Source organism: Haplochromis burtoni, unplaced genomic scaffold, assembly GCF_018398535.1.
Source record: "Haplochromis burtoni strain Fernald_Lab_line unplaced genomic scaffold, NCSU_Asbu1 Contig_24, whole genome shotgun sequence".
Classification (NCBI taxonomy): domain Eukaryota; kingdom Metazoa; phylum Chordata; class Actinopteri; order Cichliformes; family Cichlidae; genus Haplochromis; species Haplochromis burtoni.
In genome coordinates this window covers 2,639,778-2,660,393 of record NW_024582385.1, presented here as the reverse complement: position 1 = coordinate 2,660,393, position 20,616 = coordinate 2,639,778, and the positions used below count along the sequence as shown (strand labels likewise).

General features: G+C 43.1%; 2 protein-coding genes across 4 annotated transcripts in view; both read left to right on the top strand.

The window, feature by feature from the left end:
• Positions 1 to 4,517, top strand: part of med13a (mediator complex subunit 13a) — a 66,792-nt gene extending 62,275 nt beyond the window's left edge. Inside the window, exons 26-30 of the mRNA XM_014335018.2 lie at positions 757 to 945; positions 1,265 to 1,407; positions 1,498 to 1,662; positions 3,079 to 3,179; positions 3,410 to 4,517. Coding sequence (XP_014190504.1) covers positions 757 to 945; positions 1,265 to 1,407; positions 1,498 to 1,662; positions 3,079 to 3,179; positions 3,410 to 3,542 — 731 coding nt within the window. The 3' untranslated portion in view covers positions 3,543 to 4,517. The remainder of the gene's footprint in view (positions 1 to 756; positions 946 to 1,264; positions 1,408 to 1,497; positions 1,663 to 3,078; positions 3,180 to 3,409) is intronic.
• Positions 4,518 to 4,645: 128 nt separating this feature from the next.
• ints2 (integrator complex subunit 2) overlaps positions 4,646 to 20,616 on the top strand; it is a 30,775-nt gene continuing 14,804 nt past the window's right edge. The window contains exons 1-17 of one of the 3 annotated variants that reach the window (XM_042218841.1): positions 4,646 to 5,432; positions 6,640 to 6,948; positions 7,129 to 7,267; positions 7,656 to 7,758; positions 10,883 to 10,996; positions 11,822 to 11,952; positions 13,708 to 13,878; positions 14,487 to 14,707; positions 14,818 to 14,943; positions 15,155 to 15,226; positions 16,568 to 16,682; positions 17,149 to 17,217; positions 18,072 to 18,206; positions 18,304 to 18,480; positions 18,669 to 18,783; positions 19,540 to 19,644; positions 19,755 to 19,919. In XM_042218841.1, the coding sequence (XP_042074775.1) occupies positions 6,644 to 6,948; positions 7,129 to 7,267; positions 7,656 to 7,758; positions 10,883 to 10,996; positions 11,822 to 11,952; positions 13,708 to 13,878; positions 14,487 to 14,707; positions 14,818 to 14,943; positions 15,155 to 15,226; positions 16,568 to 16,682; positions 17,149 to 17,217; positions 18,072 to 18,206; positions 18,304 to 18,480; positions 18,669 to 18,783; positions 19,540 to 19,644; positions 19,755 to 19,919 (2,263 nt within the window). In that variant the 5' untranslated portion in view covers positions 4,646 to 5,432; positions 6,640 to 6,643. Of the gene's footprint in view, positions 5,433 to 5,474; positions 6,023 to 6,052; positions 6,294 to 6,639; positions 6,949 to 7,128; positions 7,268 to 7,655; positions 7,759 to 10,882; positions 10,997 to 11,821; positions 11,953 to 13,707; positions 13,879 to 14,486; positions 14,708 to 14,817; positions 14,944 to 15,154; positions 15,227 to 16,567; positions 16,683 to 17,148; positions 17,218 to 18,071; positions 18,207 to 18,303; positions 18,481 to 18,668; positions 18,784 to 19,539; positions 19,645 to 19,754; positions 19,920 to 20,616 lie in introns of those variants that run through there. The other 2 variants (XM_005926800.3, XM_042218839.1) reach the window with 2 other exon arrangements.

Sequence of the window (20,616 nt, the reverse complement as noted above, 5' to 3'; positions counted from 1 at the left end):
TGTGTGTGTGTGTGTGTGTGTGTGTGTGTGTGTGTGTGTGGGGCATGATGGATGGTAGGAGCGTATCACAATGCCCCCCCCTTCCCTTCCCCGTCCAGGGCGGATTGATGGCAGGGAAGATCGTGTACCTTTCGCTCATAAAGCACTACCTCTCAGATACTCATTGATCTCAATGCAGTGTGATGGAGAGCCAGATCAATGGGTTTATTTTGGGAAACGAGTAGGGGGGGATTGTCAGTGCATCATGCCGGGATTCTGTTGAGCTATGCCAAGCTGAGGACATCTCCTTTCTAAAAACCCCTTCAAGCTGAAAGAGATTAGCGAGGCTGTGTTAGCCTCAGATGACTATGACTAAGGGGGTTGGCACTAAATGTAACAGCTGTTCTGACATTCAGAGTCTACTTTCCTCCGTGGTGTGTATATATGTGAGGACGCTTTAAAATACGCTTTGAAAACCTAATACTGTGATTTTTAGCTGCAAAAATTAACACATATGAATATTTAATCAGTTAATTCTTTCAATTTTGAATGCCGTAGCTGTGTTAATCAGTTAAAGCTCTAACTCGGCTTTTCTGTTAACATAGTCACGATGGTGCAGTGAAATTAAATCACTTAACGATTGGGATGGGATGAATTTGCTCAGCGAGCACCAGTTTAATCACTTTACTTGTACTAGACAAAAGGATTGTGAATGGATTCTTGTTCATATTGTGTGTCTTCACTGACCCTTTCTCTCTCCTCTGTGCGTCCTCTCAGACTCTGTGTCGACGGGCTCGGTGTTTGGCCGCAGCACCACCTTAAACATGCAGACATCGCAGCTTAGCACGCCGCAGGACACTTCCTGCACCCACATCCTGGTCTTCCCCACCTCTGCCATCGTCCAGGTCGCCAGCTGCAATTACACCAGCATCGACACCAACATCGACATTCTCAATCCCACCACTGGTCAGTCGTTCTCCTTCATCTGTCTTTCACTCAGCAGCGGTTTCTTGTTTGTCTCACAGCAACCCCCCCGTTCAGTGCAGTTTGTTTCCAAATCCTCCCTGTTTACTTTTCTAGTCTGTTAAGAATGAATAGTAGTCATGGTTGCATACATGCTTTCTGCATCTATGGCACCCTCAGGGGTCTTCAGCTCATTTCTTTTGTGAAAAATACATTTGTTGGCAGAAAAAGAAGCTATATTTACAGTCACAATTTGCATTACAGTAAGTGGCACACTCACCCTCCAATCGCAGATCCTATTGAGCTGTTCTCTTCTCCACAGATGGCTCTGATGCTATCGAGATCTTGGCCCTGCTCGACCAGGAGAACGATTTAGTGGATCCAGACATCATCAACATCTCACCTACCACCTCCCCGGTGCACTCCCCTGGCTCTCATTACCACCACGGAGGTGATGGCAGCAAGGTACAACATGTACATAACACACACACACAAGCTGTGCAACATGACGCTTAGAAAGCAAAAAGTTTATCTCGAGTTTCCACCTCGTTGCAGGGTCAGAGTACCGATCGTATGGAGTCCCATGAAGAAGTTCCTAACCTCCTGCAGCAGCCTCTGGCACTCGGCTACTTCGTCTCCACGGCCAAAGCCGGCCCACTACCCGACTGGTTCTGGTCAGCCTGTCCGCAGGCTCAGAACCAGTGCCCACTCTTTCTCAAGGTACTACTTAAGGATACGCTCGCATCTTTACTGGGGCTGTTCAATATGATGATATATATCTGATGACGATATGAAAACATTGTTTCATATCACGCTATCGTTTGTTTCGTGGTGTCACAAAATAAACTATTTATGGCAACATTTTATTTTTATTTATTTTATTTTGAAGCAGACATATTAATTTTTCTCTTATTTTTAAAATAACCACACTACGGACGGACGAGTCACTGTTTTTACGTGTTGTCATTAGCAACAACGACGGTAAACCCAGCGTCTGCTTGTTTATTTTCCACATAAACCTTTCACAATAAAGCTGAAGATCCTGTTGAGATTTTTCAAAATAAACTAAAATGATGACAAACAGAAGGACCAGTCAAAACAAATCCAGGACCTTATTCCTAAAGGAGGGGCTGCCTCTGTATCACGGACATGGGTTGGTTATGAAAAGTCTGAAACGAACCAGAAAACTGTAATTATGCAGGAAGCCGGCCCCCACCTCAGACTCCACACGACAAACGTCTTCTACCACCTACGCAGCGATCACGTGAAAGAGTGTGGAGAGAGTTTACAGACGAGAAGCAAAAAAGAGCCGTCAGGTGCTCCAAATAAACCTCAGACTCAAACGTTAGAGCACGCTTTTCCCTGCAGCACGCCACCTAATAAATACAAAGAATACAGCGACCTTACAACTTATGTCTAAAATTCATCGTTTCATGCATCTGTCAAAACACTCGACTCCAGGTGCACGACACCCAGCTGGAAACTCTTCACGCAAGTCGAGCTGCCCGAGATTCACAGAATTTTCAGAAAGTAACATTTTTGTGATTTGTATCGTTGTCGGGACGATAGATGTCTTATATCGGGATATGAGATGTTGGTCATATCGCACAGCCCTACTAGTGAATTTAAGGAGCCGTCCTGAACATTATCACTCAAAGCCTGTGTGGGTTGCAACCCTGACCTTTTTTCTTACCTGTCGGGTGTTCTACTAAAATGCACTGACACTTTTTTACGACAGAGCTCTGCGTGGCCGTTATAAAGTGCTGGTTGTTAATCCCGGGCTCAGCTGATAGCTCTGACCGCTCTGGCATAGACTTGGTTCACCACCCCAATAAACCACAGCTATGTCGGAAATGCAGTAAATTTGTAAGGCTGGTGAAGAATGTTGCTGCTTGAGCAAGTGTGTTGAAGCCTTGTGCGTAATTGCACACAATCAAAGTGTGTTGTACTTATAATAAGGTCGTTTTGATTTGTTTGCCTTTTTATCCATTGCTTCTGGAATTGGCTGCAGACTCACTGCTGCTACCCTTCTGCTGTGAAAAGAGCTGTCATTATTTAAATGACGTGTAATGAAAGGTTGATAACTTCATTATAATGCCTCTGACGCCACCTCTTCCCCCCCGTGCTTCCTCTCAGGCCTCTTTGCACCTCCATGTGTCTTCAGTGCAATCAGATGAACTGCTGCACAGCAAACACTCCCACCCCCTCGACTCCAATCAGACCTCAGATGTACTCAGGTAAACAACACCAGCACACACTCTGCATCAGGTCGAGTGCACAAATTACTATTACCACCCTGCTGACTGTGTTTCCAGGGTGAGTTTTCTATTTGTAGCCGATTTCAGACTGACGCTGGTTTGTGCACAATGCTGGTAAAAGTTGCCGCGTGTTTTAATGTTCATCGATTGAATGTTGAAGCGGTGAAAACTGAAGCGTAACCGTTTTGTATGCCTGTGTTCCTCGGCAGATTTGTGCTGGAGCAGTACAACGCCCTCTCCTGGCTGACATGTGACCCGGCTACGCAAGACCGACGATCGTGTCTACCAATTCACTTTGTGGTGCTCAACCAGATGTACAACTTCATCATGAACATGTTGTAAACATCGGGCTGTTACAGGAAGAAGGCGGCGGGGGGTCATAATGAGTGAAAACCAGTGTACGGAGCTGGATCCTGCACCAAGATGGGATCAGATGGTTTTCCAAGCCTAGCCAGTCCTTCTCCACCACGCCGCCCTCCCCCCCCCCTCCCCCTCCCCCGTGAGACTGGATATTCTGTCCCTGTGATTTAAAGACATGCACGTAGAGACAAGGGAATAAAAAAGAGGGGAAACTAGAAGCTGAATTGCATTCAATGAACGTGAAAGAATGACAGATTGGTTGTCATGATATGTAGCATGGCAGCACAGTCACTGGCCAGTCTGTATCGATGAGACAAGTTTATCTGTAAAATTATTGGAAGAAAAGGGACATATTTGATCAAGGAAAAAACCCAAGAATGGATCTTTGGTTTTAAGACATGAAATTCCTTTTTATTCCTTTGGATGTAATTGTATCCAAACAAAATGCCTGCATTTATCTTATTTATTGTAAGTTTTTAAATGTATAATTTGTCTTATTTCTTAACCTCTTTTATATATAAAAAATGGAGAAGGTTTATATCACCTTCCTGCTTTAAAGCAATTGGTCTAAGATATATGTAATCGTCTTAATAAAAACACCAGAGGAAAAAATCCCATAAAAATGAAAGTCCCAGTAGGTTGCTTTTAGAGTATTATTTTTTGTAATGGAGACAGAATATTTGTATTGTCACAATGTACAGAAGAATTAGAGTGGAGAATTATGTTTCATGCCTTTGAGCGTGAAGACCTTACAGCAAAGCTGTAGCTACAGAGGACTTGTACAGCAATGAACTTCACTGTGTTCAAATAAAGAGGTACATTGTTGTATATAGTATTTTATACCACACATTTAGACACAAAAACCAAACGGCAATATATATAAAATAATTCTATATGAATGCCATGCCAGCAGTCGGTGGTGTGGCTTCTGTTTTAGGAATAAAGTGCGTCAACTTATTTTCCTGTGCTTGTGTTTATTGCCTGGGGGAGGGGGGCTGTGATGTGCAATTGGACAAGGACACCAATAGTGCAGCGGAGTGACAACTATTGGCATCTCTTGGAAGTAGCTGACCTCAGGTTTAATCTTATTTCTTTTTTTAATCCGTTTATTTTTCTTCGAGAAGAAAATGAAAGCAAGACCGTGAGAAGAGACATGCAGTGTCCTTTTCAGCACATCCCTTTATTGTAGCGCGTCTCTCCGTACTCCCATTGGCTGAGGTCTGCCTCCTGGCACCACTTCTGATTGGTTATGGACACATTTAGACCAGTCCCATTTCAGTGTGAAAGTAAATGTGTGGTGTAAATGAACCTGTTATGGATGGCTGCCCGTTGGACATGCAGTGTTTGTGCAAAGAGAAATATGTTCTGTCTGGATGTTTCCTCCATCTACTGATGTTGCTCTTTATCTTTCATATTAGCCAGCGTCTGTTGGCTTGGAAAATTTGACCATTAAAATGTATTTGGTCTTATTTTGAGTGTAGATAAATACATTCAATATTTAATAAACCTATGAAAGTTTATTTTGCCATGTTTTCTTTTTTGGAAAATCATGGTTGTTTGCAGTAACCATCTGCGTCTAATATACAATATCTCTGCAAGCTTGTTACCACACTATTCACATGTGGGAAAAGGCATTGGAATAACCACGCAGAGCCATTTGAGTGGGATATCTTGCTTGTAAATGGCTGAGTTGCCCCTGGGTGGCATGTAGTAGCAGCTGGCAGTTCATTCTTTTGATAATTTTCTGCATTTCTTCTCGCTGTCAGCGACAGGGGGATAAACGGGTCCTGCTCTCTGTTTTCCTTCCTCACCAACTGCTGTCTGTATATTCTTCAAAATGTGGAATTTATACTGACACCAGAAACTGTTTGGGTAAGTACAAATCAAGATTAAATGGAGTTAGAAATGGGCAGGAATCTAAAAGCCCTAATATCTCATCATAAGCGATATTTGCAAAACAGTGTAATCAAAATATTACATATTATTATTTTTTAACATTTCCACCAGTCTGGCATAAGCTAGAATAAACCGTTTCCATTGTTGTCTGTCCGTTATAACATAGTCAAACTATAGAAAATCAAAGCGTGTGTAATTTAGCTGTAACTATGAAAGAATAGCATCCCCATCATATACACGCGCCTAGGATCAGAGAGCTCGCAGCACGCGCAGGCTGGAGTAGTCTTTGTTCGGTCATTGCTGCTTCACGGCACCGACGACATTAGTGCTTTTGCTTTCACAGTACCCACGGTGTTCCCTGTGGGTAACGATGAGATTTAGGGTATCTATAATGGAGTGAAAGTGCCAAACAACGGCAAAGACGTTTCCACAAACGTGCCGGCACAATCCAGGACAAGTTCCTCTCCCCGATCGTGCGACCGCGGGGGCTGACGGTACAGTCTGACGTCTGAAGGCCTCCGCGGCGATAACTGTTTAAAACAGTACGTGTCATCTTAATGAGCCAGGTAAGGGCGTTCTTGTGAATTCGTGTATTTATGTTACACTTACTTTATAGCTTAGACGGACCCGTCAACTCAAGGTTGTCTTGTGACAAACTAGCCTAGCTTTTAGCTTTTAGCTTGCTAGTAGTATGCTAAAAGTCTTTCCAGAAGCGAACTGAAGGAGTGTTAGCTACTGCTAGCTCATATGTAGCCGTAAAAAAACCCAGCTAAGAGTTCGAGCGATTTTAGCCGAATTGCTGGTGCTTTAAAAGGCATATATTAAAGATTTCTGAAGGTGAATCCAGTAAACACTAGTTCATGTATTACTCCAGCAGTTGTTAGCATTTGCTTCAGTTAGTGGTTATAGACGGCTGTTATCTTGTTTCTTTAGTGGCGTGTAACAGCGTTTCTGTTTGTAGTGACTAAACCTATGAACAAGTAATCAAACAAAATCATTACCATCAGCGTACAAGTTACTCTCGCGTTAAAAATGTATATCGAGGAATGAATGGTCACATTATGACAACCGTTAGCTCTGCAACTTAAAGTGTATGTACTGTTGAAAACAGACTAGCAGACTGTAGAAAAAAATGCATCCAGTTTTCCTCTTTAAACCGTCAGTTTTGTCTGTTTCCCCCAAGGTGTATGCACGGAGCGATGGGAGACAGTGCAGGGCTGCAGTTTGTCAGCTCCTATGCTTTTGAAGCCATGCAGAAGGTGGATGTAGTGCGCCTGGCTGCGTTAAGTGATCCGGAGCTGAGGCTGCTGCTGCCCTGCTTGGTGAGGATGGCGTTATGTGCCCCCGCTGATCAGAGCGAGTCCTGGGCACAGGACAAGAAGCTTATCCTCCGCCTGCTCTCTGGGGTTGAAGCCGTCAACTCCATTGTAGCACTTTTGTCTGTTGACTTTCATGCCTTGGAGCAGGACGCACGGAAGGAGCAGCAGCTTAGGTATGACTTATTTTCACATGGTAACACTATATACTGGCACAGTAGTGGGTTACAGGGTGGGAAAAGCTGCTTATCGGGTCATACATATACAGCTATATTTGTTACTGTGTTTTAAAAAACAAAAAAGCCTACTTGGAGTTCATTTTAGCAGTATACATAATGTACCGTCTCCTCTGCTAGGCACAAGGCAGGTGGCTCTAATGCAGAAAGCATCCTGGTGTCACAGCTGCAGCACGGCCTAACTCTGGAGTTTGAACACAGTGATCCCCTCAGGAGACTCCGTCTGACCCTCAGTGAGCTCCTGGCTATCATGAACAAGGTACAGTCAAAGCTCCCCTTATAATTCGGTAGATCTCTGGACACTGACGATGACGATAACTGAGCATCCGCGTTGTAGAAATGTGGAACAAACATGTCACGTATACCTGGGACAGCTGTGTATATGTAAAGAAATGGAAGTATGAATCATTAATGAGTGTCACCTGTGGACTACAGAAACAAGATTGTGCTGCTTTCTTTAACTTTTCATTAAATTTGAAGTTTCTATCAGAATTACGACTAAATCTCTGCTAGCTGCTCTCGCTTGGAATGAAATTAACTGCGTCTCAGTGCTGCTGTTGTCCTTTAGTAGATCCATCTTCATCTAATAGGGTGAGTTGGGTGATGCGTCCCTGTGGCCTGTTTCACATTCCCGTGTTGTTTCTCAGGTGGCAGACTCAAATGGAGAGTTTTTCTTAAAGTCTTCTGAACTCTTTGAAAGTCCTGTGTACTTGGAAGAGGTCGCGGATGTCCTCTGCATTTTACAAGCAGGTAAAAAAGAAAAAATGTCATTTTGTTTGCAGGTACATTATAATAGCATTGCATTTAATGCAGCAACATTCAAAAACTAGAAAATGCATTTTCTGAAGAAACTGCAGTGTGAATGCTGATAGTTGAATGTTTTGAGCTGAGATGAAACAATTGCTGAACGTTAAGTTAAAAATGTTGAAATGCTGAATAGGGATGGGTATCGTTTAGGTTTTATCCAATACCAGTACCAAACCGGTACTTTTGAAACGGTGCCGGTGCTTAAACGGTGCTTAAAGAATGGAGAACACAAAATTGGTCCAAAAACCTCTCATGTTCAGCTGTTTTTTTGTAAAAAGATAACAATGTTAGCCTTTTCTGCAGCTATGGGGCATATATGGTCATCACTCTTGGCTGGAAGCAGTGCTTAAACAATGGAAAAAACACAAACTTTGTCCAAAAACCTCTCATGTTTAACTGTTTTCCACTTTTTCTTTGGTCATTTTAGCCTTTTTGGCCAGGGTGAAGGGAGTATCTGCCATCAAACAAGAGGACAGCCGCATGTAGCTATGATGATGTTTGCTAGTTCACCTTACATGCATTAATGTAATAACGTGGTTAGCCTACTCAACGTAAATTACACACGAACAACATTAAGCTACTCACGCAGAGAAGAACGGCTGCTGCATCATCATCATCCTCATCATTTCTGCTACACTGGCAGGGCTAGGGGCCAGGACTCTCCTCTTCGGGTTTTTGGGGGATGTTGCTAACTCCGGGTCCGATAACAGGCACCACACCCGCAGTAGATGTGCTCGGTGTGAGGTCTCGCAGCAAGCTATCAAATACGGCGCATTTCTCGGCTTTTAAAAAAAACGCTATGCGTCGCCAGGTGTTTCATCAGATTCGAGGTGTTACCTCCTTTGACAGTATCACAGTATCAGCTTAAAGCACTTGTTGCAGTGCTGAGTTTGCATCTTTTGCTGTGAAGTACAGCCAGACTTTTGACCGCTTCGCCTTGGGACATTTTTAATCTGTAGCTCTGCTCTAAAAGAACGTACGTACCTCGGCCCCGCCTACTATCCTCGGAAACGTAAAATGATTGGCTAGAATCCAAAGTGTATGACATGTGCCATCATGGCACCGGATACCGGTACCCATCCCTACAGCTGAAACATACTGAATAATTCACCTGAAAGATAAAGTGGAGAACTGTTGAAAGCTGAAGTTCACACAGAAGAAGTTTCAAAGTTTGAAAGTAGATGATGTTAAAATGTACATTAGAAAAAACTGAATAAATCTTTTTTTAGAAAAACAAAACATCTGAATGAATATTGAAGGTTCATATTCTTTTAATCACTGAATGACTGAAATGTGGGAGATTCAGCTACAGACAGGTAAAGGGTGTCAGTTCTAATAACACCTACCAGCTGGGGCTGGTAGGTGTGGAGCTTGCTACAGGGGTGCTACTCTACCCTGCGGAGAATGAATATGATTATCTGAAATTCATCATACAGACTCAGGGTCAGCCACCAGATGATGTTCTAGACTCTGGCATTTACACTGATGACTATTTCATTGAAGACTACTACAAGCAACAGCGCTGGACAGATAAGACTGACCAACAATTTCAGTACGAGACAGGATATCCATCCCTGGAGACTCGATACATAAAACTTAAACGTCTCGATGACCTCGAACAAATAATGAAGGTTAGACGAGGACCAGAAGATGGCCAAAGCTTATTTGTCAGCTTAATTAAAGAGATGTTGGCCTTGGATGCACACCAGCGCATAACACCCTTGGAGGTTCTCCGGCATCCCTTTTTCAACCCTGGCCTCTCTAACAGGTTCCCATGTATTGACATTTAGAGACCACACAGAATCTCCAGAAGGGAGAAACAAAAGTGTGGATCATTGGGTCAAGCTACATCAGACGAGGCGAGAGTGACGCAAAAGAGAGGAGAAACTTTCGGACTTAATGCCAACGTCCAGTGGTTTGGCAAAGGAGGGATGCGCTGGAGCGGAGTCCTTCCTCGTTTTTATGAGGAGCTATCCACACAGAGACCACCTGACATATTGGTAATCCATGCTTGGGGCAATGATTTGGGACTCATGTCTGCTTATCAACTTCTGTCATTGAGAAGGAATTGATGCAACTGCACACAGAGTTCCCTCAATGACAATTGTATATTCATCCATCAACGAGCGTCAGGTGGGAGATATGGAAATCCAGGCAAAATCAATAAGGACAGGCAGATCGTGAACGCCAGCATTAGAAAGGCTGCTGGAGTGATTATTGAGCATCCATGCTTGAGGTTTTTCAACAACTCCATTTTTTTACCCGACGGAGTTCATTTAAACAAGAAATGCACTGAAAAGCATCCGCTCGGCGTCTTCAGTCACCTCACAGAAAACTTTCCTTCACAGTCCAGAAAACCATATGTTGTTTATTTTAGGCAACATGAGCAACACATGGCTAAATTGTGCTCCCATTTTTCTTTTCTTTTGCCTCTCACCCCCCAACCAGCCATGACATATGGCTGCCCCTCCCTGAGCCTGGTTCTGTCAGAGGTCTCTTCCTGTTTAAAGGAAGTTTTCCCTTTCCACCGTTGCCTGGTGCTTGCTCTCATAGGGGATCATTTGATTGTTGAGCTTGAATTGAATTGGATTGAACAACATTTTAAACATTCAGGTGAGAGGTTCACGTTGTAGGGAGCACTACAAAATCTACAAATGAAAAAATTGTCATGAGCAGCAAATGAAAATAAAGAAAACAAATTTTGAAAAGCATCTCTTGCTGCTCTGTTGGCATGGCAAAGTGTTGAAAACATGCTGAAGCTCAAACACTAATTGTTTACAGCACTTTGTCATGTAGCTGATTTCTGCTTGAAGAGCAGTCTGCAGCCAGCCACTCCATCTCCTCACAGCCTTGTCTTTTTCTTGTAAAAGGCAGTGACTTGCTTTTTGATAAATACAAAATAACTGAAAAATCGAAATAATCCAAACAATAAATAATCCACTGCTCCCGAGAGTTCAGCAATAATGCAGCATATTTAAAATAACAAATATTTCTGTAAACATGTCTGAAAATAATCCGTTTCTTTGACTCTGCCGTCTGAAGTGTGTTTGGATTTTCTCCGTCTTAGAGCTGCCTTCGCTCCTGCCGATCGTGGATGTGGCCGAGGCTTTGCTTCACGTCCGCAATGGTGACTGGTTTCTGTGTCTGCTGGTTGCCAATGTTCCTGACAGCTTCAATGAAGGTAATTCATCTGTTGCACAACGCTGCACATTCTGTCAGCAGATAATGGAAAATAGAGTGGCTGATTAATTGACAGGAATAGTTGGATATAGTCAGTCAGTGTGGAGGAAACAGGACTTTACCTGAGATTACCTCCAAGGTTTCTCGCTTTATTAGAATTACACACTGATATCTACAACTATATGTGTTGTTCTTAATTCTGTTCACGGCAGTGGACCGAGAGTGCAGGCATTTGTCTTTGACTGATGATGAACATTATTATTATGTCATCCTGACTCCCCGAGAGCTCTTTGAGAGGCTCTCTGGAATAAAACACTCACTGTCTCCTTATCGCACAGAGTGTCAGAGCCATGTCAGGCGCAGATTTGTGCTGCGTAGCAGTGATCATCACAGATTCCTTTTGGCTTTGCTGCTGCAGTTACTCTTTCATTGACATGAAAGTGCAATGGATTCATCCTTGGATGAAGTGTTTGTAAGGTTTGCCATGTTAAACACCAGCTGGCAGCCAGACTTCACCCCGCCACCTCATCAATGGTGTATGAATGATCCAGGAGCAGCACAGATGGAAACTAATTCAATTTCAAAGCGTTGCCATAATGCCAGCTACCAAATTTACTTTTAAACAATATACAGTGGGAAAGTGAAGGACAAATATGCCAGAGAATTGATGTAATCATGGCTGTTGTGTATTGAAGGACATAACTGGGATCTGGAAGTATTCAGATTATACAGTGTTGAAAGTCTGCATACGTTTCTCCTCATTTGCTGTAAGGATATAGTAAGCAGAAAGTCCACAGTGTTTCAGCGTGCCTCTCTGTTGTTGCAGTGTGCAGAGGTCTGATTAAGAATGGAGAGCGTCAGGATGAGGAGAGCGTAGGTGGGCGGCGCAGGACTGAAGCGCTCCGGCAGCTATGTCAGATGAATCCCTCACAGGCTCTCAATATCCGGGCTATGGTGGTAGGTATACCGTTAGTATAATGGTGGGACTGAACTCACGCCAAAATCCCACTTTATTTACAGCATCCCAAAAGTCATTTATTTCAGATGAGAGATGAGTTCTCTCATCTAGTAGCTGCTCTTTTTCTACTCTGGATGCACATTTTCTGCAACATTCATTCTGCTGCCCTGTTTTATCCCATTAATTATGCATGTATTAAATAAAATTAATACTCGCACCAGCACATTTAGAGCATCTGCTCCTTTTTTATGAAGCGCTCTCCTGATTAAATGTTTGGATAGCACGACGGTTGTGTTTGCAGAAACATAGCCGCATTAAATATTGATTGTGATCTCAATATAATTATTTGCCGTTAAAACATATCTTCCATAATTTTGCAGTTTCTCTTGGTAACAAATTTAACGCGGCACCCCAGCAAAGCTCATCTGTTTCTCTGCCTCGCTAAACGTAGCCTGCTGGTAATGTAACAGTCATGCACAGATTTCAAGAATGAAAATCAGTTTGACAGACAAATGTTGTGCTTACACCACTTTGTTAAATGATGAATAATTTGTAAGCTGTAGACGTTTGTTTGCTTTTAGCTCCTAAACATCACTCTTTAGTTATTATAGACTTGACTAACGACTGGCTCTGCTGTGCAGGGAACTATTTTTCTCTGCTTAAATCAACTCACCTGATAGAGGGCAGTAAAAGTGATAGGATTTTGCTCTTTAGTCATTTATGTTGTGGTACTCTTAGTGACGCTGTCCCCGAGGGGGAGAAATGAGTCTTATTTCTATCGCTCATAGAGGTTAGAAGGTCGGCTATTGAACGAGGCAGAAGAAATTCATTGCCTTGCTGAATGATTCATTAGCAGAACTCGTACTTGGCTGGACTTTGTGGTCTCAAACAACAAGGTTTGGGAATTGGTGGGATTCAGTGCTGAAAACAATGTCTGGTGAAGGGCAGTAGAGCTCGCAACCAGCAAGGTCAAGCAACGCGTGATGTTAGAAAATAATGTCGAGAAACATTAATAGTAGGATGACGAGGAACAGTGAATTTAAACAACAATGATATTTCGTTTGCACAGAAAAAGAAGACGACACTAATACAGCAATGCAGGCTTGTATTAGAACGACACCCATATTGCTAGTTCCCCTTTTTTAATTTCCTTTATTTTCAAACCTTGTTTTGGCTCGTAATCACTCACTTAGCAAGACAGCTTCTTTGCTCATGTTTCCCCTCAGTAAGAAAAGGAGCTATACAGAGGTCTCGAACTCCAGTCCTCGAGGGCTCGAGGTCTTGCTAATGACCTTGCTAGGTCATTAGCAAGACTATAGAACTTGACTGCATGCTGAGGTGGTGACCCCTAACCCTGCTCAAGTAAATGTGTTTGGAACAATGTAATTCCAACAATGCTTTATTGCACCGTGTTCATTCAGTCATGAGCTGCTGTAACATGAATCAAATGGCTGAATTGCCACCTCAGCATGCAGTCAAGTTCTATAGAGTCTTGCTAATGACCTGCTAGTTGTATTCAGGTGTGTTGCCGCAGGGACACATGGAAAAGTTGCAGGACAGCGGCCCTCGAGGTCTGGAGTTCGAGACCCCTGAGCTATACCTTGGAGACGCGTGTCTTTGCAAAGACCGGGAGCACATCAGCCCATAGTGATAATCAAACAAACATAGACGTAGTCATTATGAAAGAACATGATTAATATTTGATAGAACAGGTGACGCTCTGTAATTGACTGTGGGTGCTCTGTGTGTTCCAGGTGGAGGAGTGTCACCTGCCTGGTTTGGGTGTGGCTCTCACTCTGGATTATAAACCAGATGCAGCAGATGAGGCAGTCAGTCCTCTTGTGTCTTATGTCAGCGGACTGCTGCTTGGCACCAATAGCAAAGTCCGTACGTGGTTCAGTATGTTCATTCGCAATGGACAACAGGTAAGGCCCCGGTTGACTCTCGTATTTCCTGACAACACATAAACAGTCACTCCTTTAGGTGCAAGAGGTGGACCACCCACAATGTCCTCAACATGCTGGATTGTTCCTGTGATGTTTTTAAAGAACAGACAGTAACACAAACACTCGCTGACATTCAAAATGAGATCCTGGTGGGAGTATCTTTCTTGTATTACTCGGTGTTCAGCGCTCCAGTTGGATTGCCCCAAATTTAAGCTAACATTCAAAATATCACAGCAGATATAAAGGAGATCACGAGTCTGGCTATCTGCTGGCATTTCTTGCAGTTTATGGAGCGCAGACACGCTTTAGTCAGCTTTTCACTGTAAATGTCATCATTTGTTTAAATTTCCCTTTCATAAAATGTTGGGGGGTTTTTAGGCGATAAAGCTCCCTCTGAGGAGGAACGGAGCTTCTGCTCGCCATTGGAGAAATGTCCTAAAATGTTCCTCAAGTTGCTGCTCATGCAACGAGTCAGTTAATGATCATAATTATCAGATTTGTAAATGAACTTGGGCAAACTTTTACCAAGGCCCAGCGGTGGAAGCATGAAAGTTAAATGGTGTCCTCTCCTCACTCGATCCTGCCAGCGTAAGAGGGAAAGCAGCTCAGTGCTGTGGCAAATGCGCAGACAGCTGCTGCTCGAGCTCGTTGCCATCCTGCCGCGTTCACGCAGCACCCATGTGCCCAATAATGGCGGCATGGAGGAGGAAGGAGGCTCGGGGTACTCTGGCCTCAGAGAGGAGCACGTGGTAAAGGCCAGCGCCCTGCTCCGACTGTACTGCGCCCTCATGGGTATTGCAGGTCTCAGGTGAGTCAAAGATCATGATAGCTTTTGTTACATTTGATTTTATAATCAGTATTTTATGTACTAGTTGTAACAATGTAACAATGTATTTTAATGGCTGTGTTTCCTTCCAGACCTACAGATGAGGAAGCAGAGCAACTACTGCAGCTGATGACCAGCCGGCCTCCTGCCACTCCTGCTGGCGTTCGGTTCGTCTCCTTGTCTTTCTGCAAACTGCTGGCCTTTCCTACTCTAGTCAGGTACATAAAGTTTATTGACTCTTACTTTTAGACGTCTTTGTTTTATTCTGCCAACACAAACAGGCCAGGGATCACAAGCTCTTTTTAGCTGCCGGTGGTCTTGAATTTTGATTTGCCCGCTGCTTACCAAAAAGCCCTGTCGGTGTTTTTTGGCATTAATAGTATTCTTTTCATATGTTGACTGAGCTTTATCCTCTGTGTGCCTGTGCAGCACTCCAGAGCAAGAACAACTGATGGTCATGTGGCTCAGCTGGATGATCAAAGAGGAGGAATACTTTGAAAGGTAACAATAAAAAGGCTTCATGGAGAACGCAAAAGATTAGAGAGTAAAATCCATCACAGGAAGCTGTCACATGTCAGAATTTATTGTGACACACACGTTATTGTACTGATTTTATATGTCGTAAGCTTTAAATGTTCATCACATCAGCTGTAATAGGATGTCTTTACAGAATTAGTCTATAATGCAACATAAACCCATGTGTGAAAGCATTTGTGGCACTTAGATCCTGATCCTGTCTCCTATACTGTGAAACATTATACACAGCTGCTGTTGGTGGTGACCTCCTTTCATATGAAGAATCAGCAGATTTGTTTTTAAAAAAATGTAATTTAATTTTCTTAAATTAATTTCAGGAAGTAGAGCCAGTACCATTCACCAAGTTCGGTGTCGGTAAAAGACAAAGGTGCTGAGCTCTTTACATGTCAGCTTCCTCGCCAGTTTTGATTGGTTGTAACTGGTGCTGACATTGACTGGTATATATCTGACATACATAGATAGCTGTATGGTGTCTTTTCTACTCCTGCCATCCATCTCAGGTATTATTTTTAAACAACCACAGCATACTTGTCCTAGAAATATGAATTGCTAACCAGCTACGGCTAAAACCAAAGCTGCTGTAGGCTTATCACAGATTTCTGTTTGGGCCCGTTCAGTGTCTTTTTCATAAGATCCAGGATAGTAGACATGGACATCAGAGGGGACTTTAAAGTCAAGAACCTCTTTTTGAAAATTGGACATTATTAGTCAGTTACATTAGTTATGTGCATCTCCAAGTTTGGCCCGTTGTTGTTGCTCCAGTGCTGATGATGCAAGTGACAAGGATCAGTGGATTCACGCTAATCGGTGTGCCGGATTTGAACATTTCTTTACATTAGGCTCTGATAGATTTCAGTGCCAGATGAAGAGGGACGAATAAGGAAGGGCAGATAATCTAAGGATGCCTATACACACTCTGTTTCCTTGCCCCTTGACCAAGTGACTAAGGAAACAAAAACCGTTCCCACAATGAACAAGAAGTTGAAAGTATTAAATCGTCTTTATGTGTTGAACTCGTTCCTTGGAGATTTGTTTTTCCTGTATGAAGTCTATGACCTGTTTCAGCACCTTCAGCATTGAATATGAATCCGTGTTTTTGTGACTCAAGTCCATAAACCATAAATCTGACAGGTTTGTCTGACTAACCTAAAGGCTGTGAGAGGAAGGTTCGGGTGTGTGTGGGTTGATGTAACGGTCATAATCACTTTTATTTAAATTCTGTCCTGCAACATGAAGGCTTAACGACAAACCTAAATGTCTTCTCTCACTTGCCTCTCCTGCATATGTGTTTGTCTTCCTCCTTAGCGCCGCAGGCGTATCTGCTTCTTTTGGAGAGATGCTATTACTGGTTGCCATGTATTTCCATAGCAACCAGCTCAGCTCCATTATTGAGTTGGTGTGCTCTACTTTGGGGATGAAGGTAAGGTGGTAGGTGGGAGGGAGGCAGTGATCAATACATCAGTCTGGCTGACCAGCCACTGGCCCCTCTCTTCTGCTGCAGCAGTGGTGCATATAAAGACTATATCACTAATGAAACATTTGCAGCATACACGTATCTAGCTAGCTGCTCTACACCCTGCAGCCAGTTTTCAGTGTTATTACTTATTAAGTGCACTATTGTTTCTTGTCTGTGTGCTAAGTAGTTTCCCCGTCTCACTGTATTTCCCACTACAGATGTGTAATGTAATTGGATTTAGAGCCTGTTTGTTTCCACCCCTAGGGCAATCCTCTCAATTCAGTGTTGTGCTTGCCATGTAGAATTTTTCTTATGAAATATGAAAAGAGGGAATTACAAAATAGCAGCGCTGCTGCCTACAGGCTGTTTTCACTCACAGCGAGCCTGCCACTCTGGATGTTTTTTTATAGTTTTTGTGTAATTCCTGCAGATTGCCATCAAGCCCAGCTCACTGAGCAAGATGAAGACCATCTTCACACAGGAGATCTTCACTGAACAGGTGTGTATGTATATTACAAGTCCATCATTGTGTATTGTTACTGGGCAACCACCGTTTTTGTCAGTGATTTGATTTAGATCTCTGACTCAACACCTCCATCCTTTCAGGTTTCACTGTTTACTATCAGACCAATGGGGGGGGATGATTTGCTGCTGAAACCTTTTTCATAGGAAGCAAAGAAAGTTTTGACTTTGATATCTTTAGGTTATTACTGCTTGACGTTGGCAAACTGTCACGGTGCATAACAGAGTTTTCACACCAGTATAGACTATTAGCATCACACACATCTGTCTGTGTCATGGGGTAAGCTTCTTAAACAGTGTTATAAGAGAGATCGGACACCTCATGAGTCTTGAACCAGTAAATCCCATAATGGCAACGATGGTTGGATAGTTTTAACCCTATTTTGTAGCAAACTTTTTTTAAACTGTTTGTTCAGATTCAATTTGATATTAAAGTTAGGCGCTACTTTTGGCTGCTCCCTTATTTTCCAAGGATCGGCATATTTGATTTGGCACACATTTGATGCCCTTTGCCCTTTCTGATGCTGCCCGCCCATTTATCTGGCATTGGGACTAGGAGTGCGCTTGGCTGGGGTTTATCTCCTAACAGAATTAAATTTACCATCATTCACATATATGGTGAATGTGTTACCACTGCACCACGGAGCAACTATATTATTTCGATAATGATTCAAAACATAAACACTTGGCCAAAGATGATGGTTGGGCCCATGCTGCTGGTATAGAAGTAAATTTTCCTGTCCAGGAGCTACAAAAGAAATGTGGCACAAATGTTTATAGTCTTTACATTTCTGAACTGCTAACAACAGTTGTGTGACTTTGGCTGTGCAGGTGGTTACAGCTCATGCAGTTAGGGTTGCAGTGACCAACAACCTAAGTGCCAACATCACAGGATTTCTTCCCATTCACTGCATCTACCAGCTGCTTCGGAGCCGAGCCTTCACCAAGCACAAAGTGTCTATTAAGGTAATGCACACGTTATGCTGATTGTGACTATTGCGTAACTTTGTACTACTGCACAGCTGTTTGAAACTGTGTTGTTGCCTTTGTGTGCACCTTCTAGGACTGGATCTATCGCCAACTCTGTGAGACGACAACACCCATCCACACCCAACTTATTCCCCTAATTGATGCTTATATCAACTCCATCCTTACTCCAGCTTCCAAGGCAAACCCAGAGGCCACCAACCAGCCAATCACAGAGCAGGAAATCCTCATTGTCTTCCTGAGCTCTGCAGGAGTAAGTCGCTTCCGAAGCTAAATCCGCACCCTTACAAAACACCAGTGCAGTGCATTTGATGGGTTATTGTTAATTTTGTTTGAAACATAATCACACTTTCATAATCCATAATTTTGCTCACTTTGATCTTCGTAGTTTGGAAATAGGTTTGTAACCGTTATATCCACGTTTGCTGGTGATCTCTTTAGCAAGCGGATGGTAGTCGAGCAGGACGGCAGCGCTACTCTATAACCACCCAACTGCTTATCCTGTACTACATCCTGTCTTATGAGGAGAACCTGTTGGCTAGCACCAAACAGCTGGGTATGTATGAGGCTGTTTCCCAACAAAAACACTGCGATGTGTTTGGCTTCCCTTTGTGCTCTTGGCTCACCTCCCTCCTGCTTCTCATTTTCTCTTTCTGTGCCTGTCTGAATTGCATCCTTTGTCATTTTCCTCACTGAAGAATGCATTGTGTGGATGATGAAGGGAATTTGTCAGCAAGTGAGAAGAAAAAGGAACCTTTTGTCCTCTGTTAAGTTGTAGGAGATGCTCTGGATGTGCAGTCATTCATCCTTTTCTCTCTTGGCACTGAATGTTGGCTGCTTCTATCGAGAAAAAATGGTTGGCTGACAAAGAGCCAAGTACAATGGCTGCGGGAGCAAAGCTAACTAGGACAGCTGTAGGTTAGATTGAGCATTAGCAGTTAGCCTAGTCAGTGTTTATTCTCTCCCGTGACGAGCTCTCCTCTTGCCCTTCATTAGGCCAGATTTATGTGAGAGTTTATGCCCATCTCTTTAATTGCTGTGTTTACCCAAGTGCTCTCTCAGCCTTCAAGGAAGGAGTAATGAAGCCCATCAGCAGTGGTAATGAACCCACGTCAATGAAAAATCACCTCAGCTTCTCGAACGCATCGGCACAGCGGCTCTGGTGTCCTCACACAATCAAATGAAACATTTATCCTCCATCTCGTCCTTATTTTGCTTCACATTTTCACTCTGTTTAGTATTTAATTCAGTATAGTTTCTGTGATCCACTCACTCGTCCTGTTTTCCTCTTTTTCTGTTTTTTTTTTTTAAGCCCTGATGCAGAAGAAGCCAAAATCCTACTCTGCAGCCCTGATGGACCAGATCCCCATTAAGTACTTAGTTACCCAGGCCCAAGGGCTGCAGCAGGAACTCGGGGGTGAGAGTCACTTTTGGCTTTTTCTTACTAAACACATGGAGAAAAACCCCCAAAAGGTAAAAATTATTTGATTATTGTAGACTTGAACGCAGTTTCTTCACTGATCCCAGGTCTGCATTCGGCCCTACTGAGACTGCTTGCAACCAACTACCCACATTTATGCCTTGTGGAGGACTGGGTGTGTGCGGAGGAGGTGACCGGTACCCTGCCCCTGTTGAGGAAGATGATGCTTCCCAGCAACACCTGTAGATACACCCAGAGACAGCTTCACCAGGGTGAGCACAGGAAATTTAAGATGTAGCTGCTGAATTTAAGTTAAAAATATTAAGAGAGAAACATTTTAAAGTAATAAAAACCCAGACAGATGATTGATGGCTTTACTAGCACCACTGACGCTAATCTAGACGTTACAGTTGGGCGAGTGAAATGCCAGATTATCTGTCTTAGGTTGCAATAAAATCATTTATCAATCTGTAATCTTTGTGGTTAATCTTTTATGCTGTGTTGATCCTACAACTGCTTGAAGGATCAACAGTTTCAATAGATGTAGGTGGTGCTGCACGACAAACCGCAGAGAGCTGGCGTCTCGTTTATTTGGCCTCTGTCATGTGGTGTTCTTGTGTTTCTCTGATCTTCATTGTAGTAGTTTAAAAGAAAGTTGTTTGAACTGAGTGATGGTTACATACTTGAGTGTTGCGGAGCCTGTCTCTTAACCTGAACAGCTTACTCCATTTGTATGGCGCTATCTTTGTGCCACTATTCTGAGCGCATGTAAAAAAAAGTTTGCATGTGCAAGTGTTGTATTTTGAGGAGAAATTTATTTTGAGCAAAGAAAAGCTGAACTTGAGTGAACAAAATCCATTGCTGCGTGCAAAAACTGTATTTCAGTGTTTGCTATTATCCACACACACACACCAGCAGCCCCTCTCGCTCAGTTTTTGCATTTGCGCTCGCTCGCAATGTGTTGCTCGC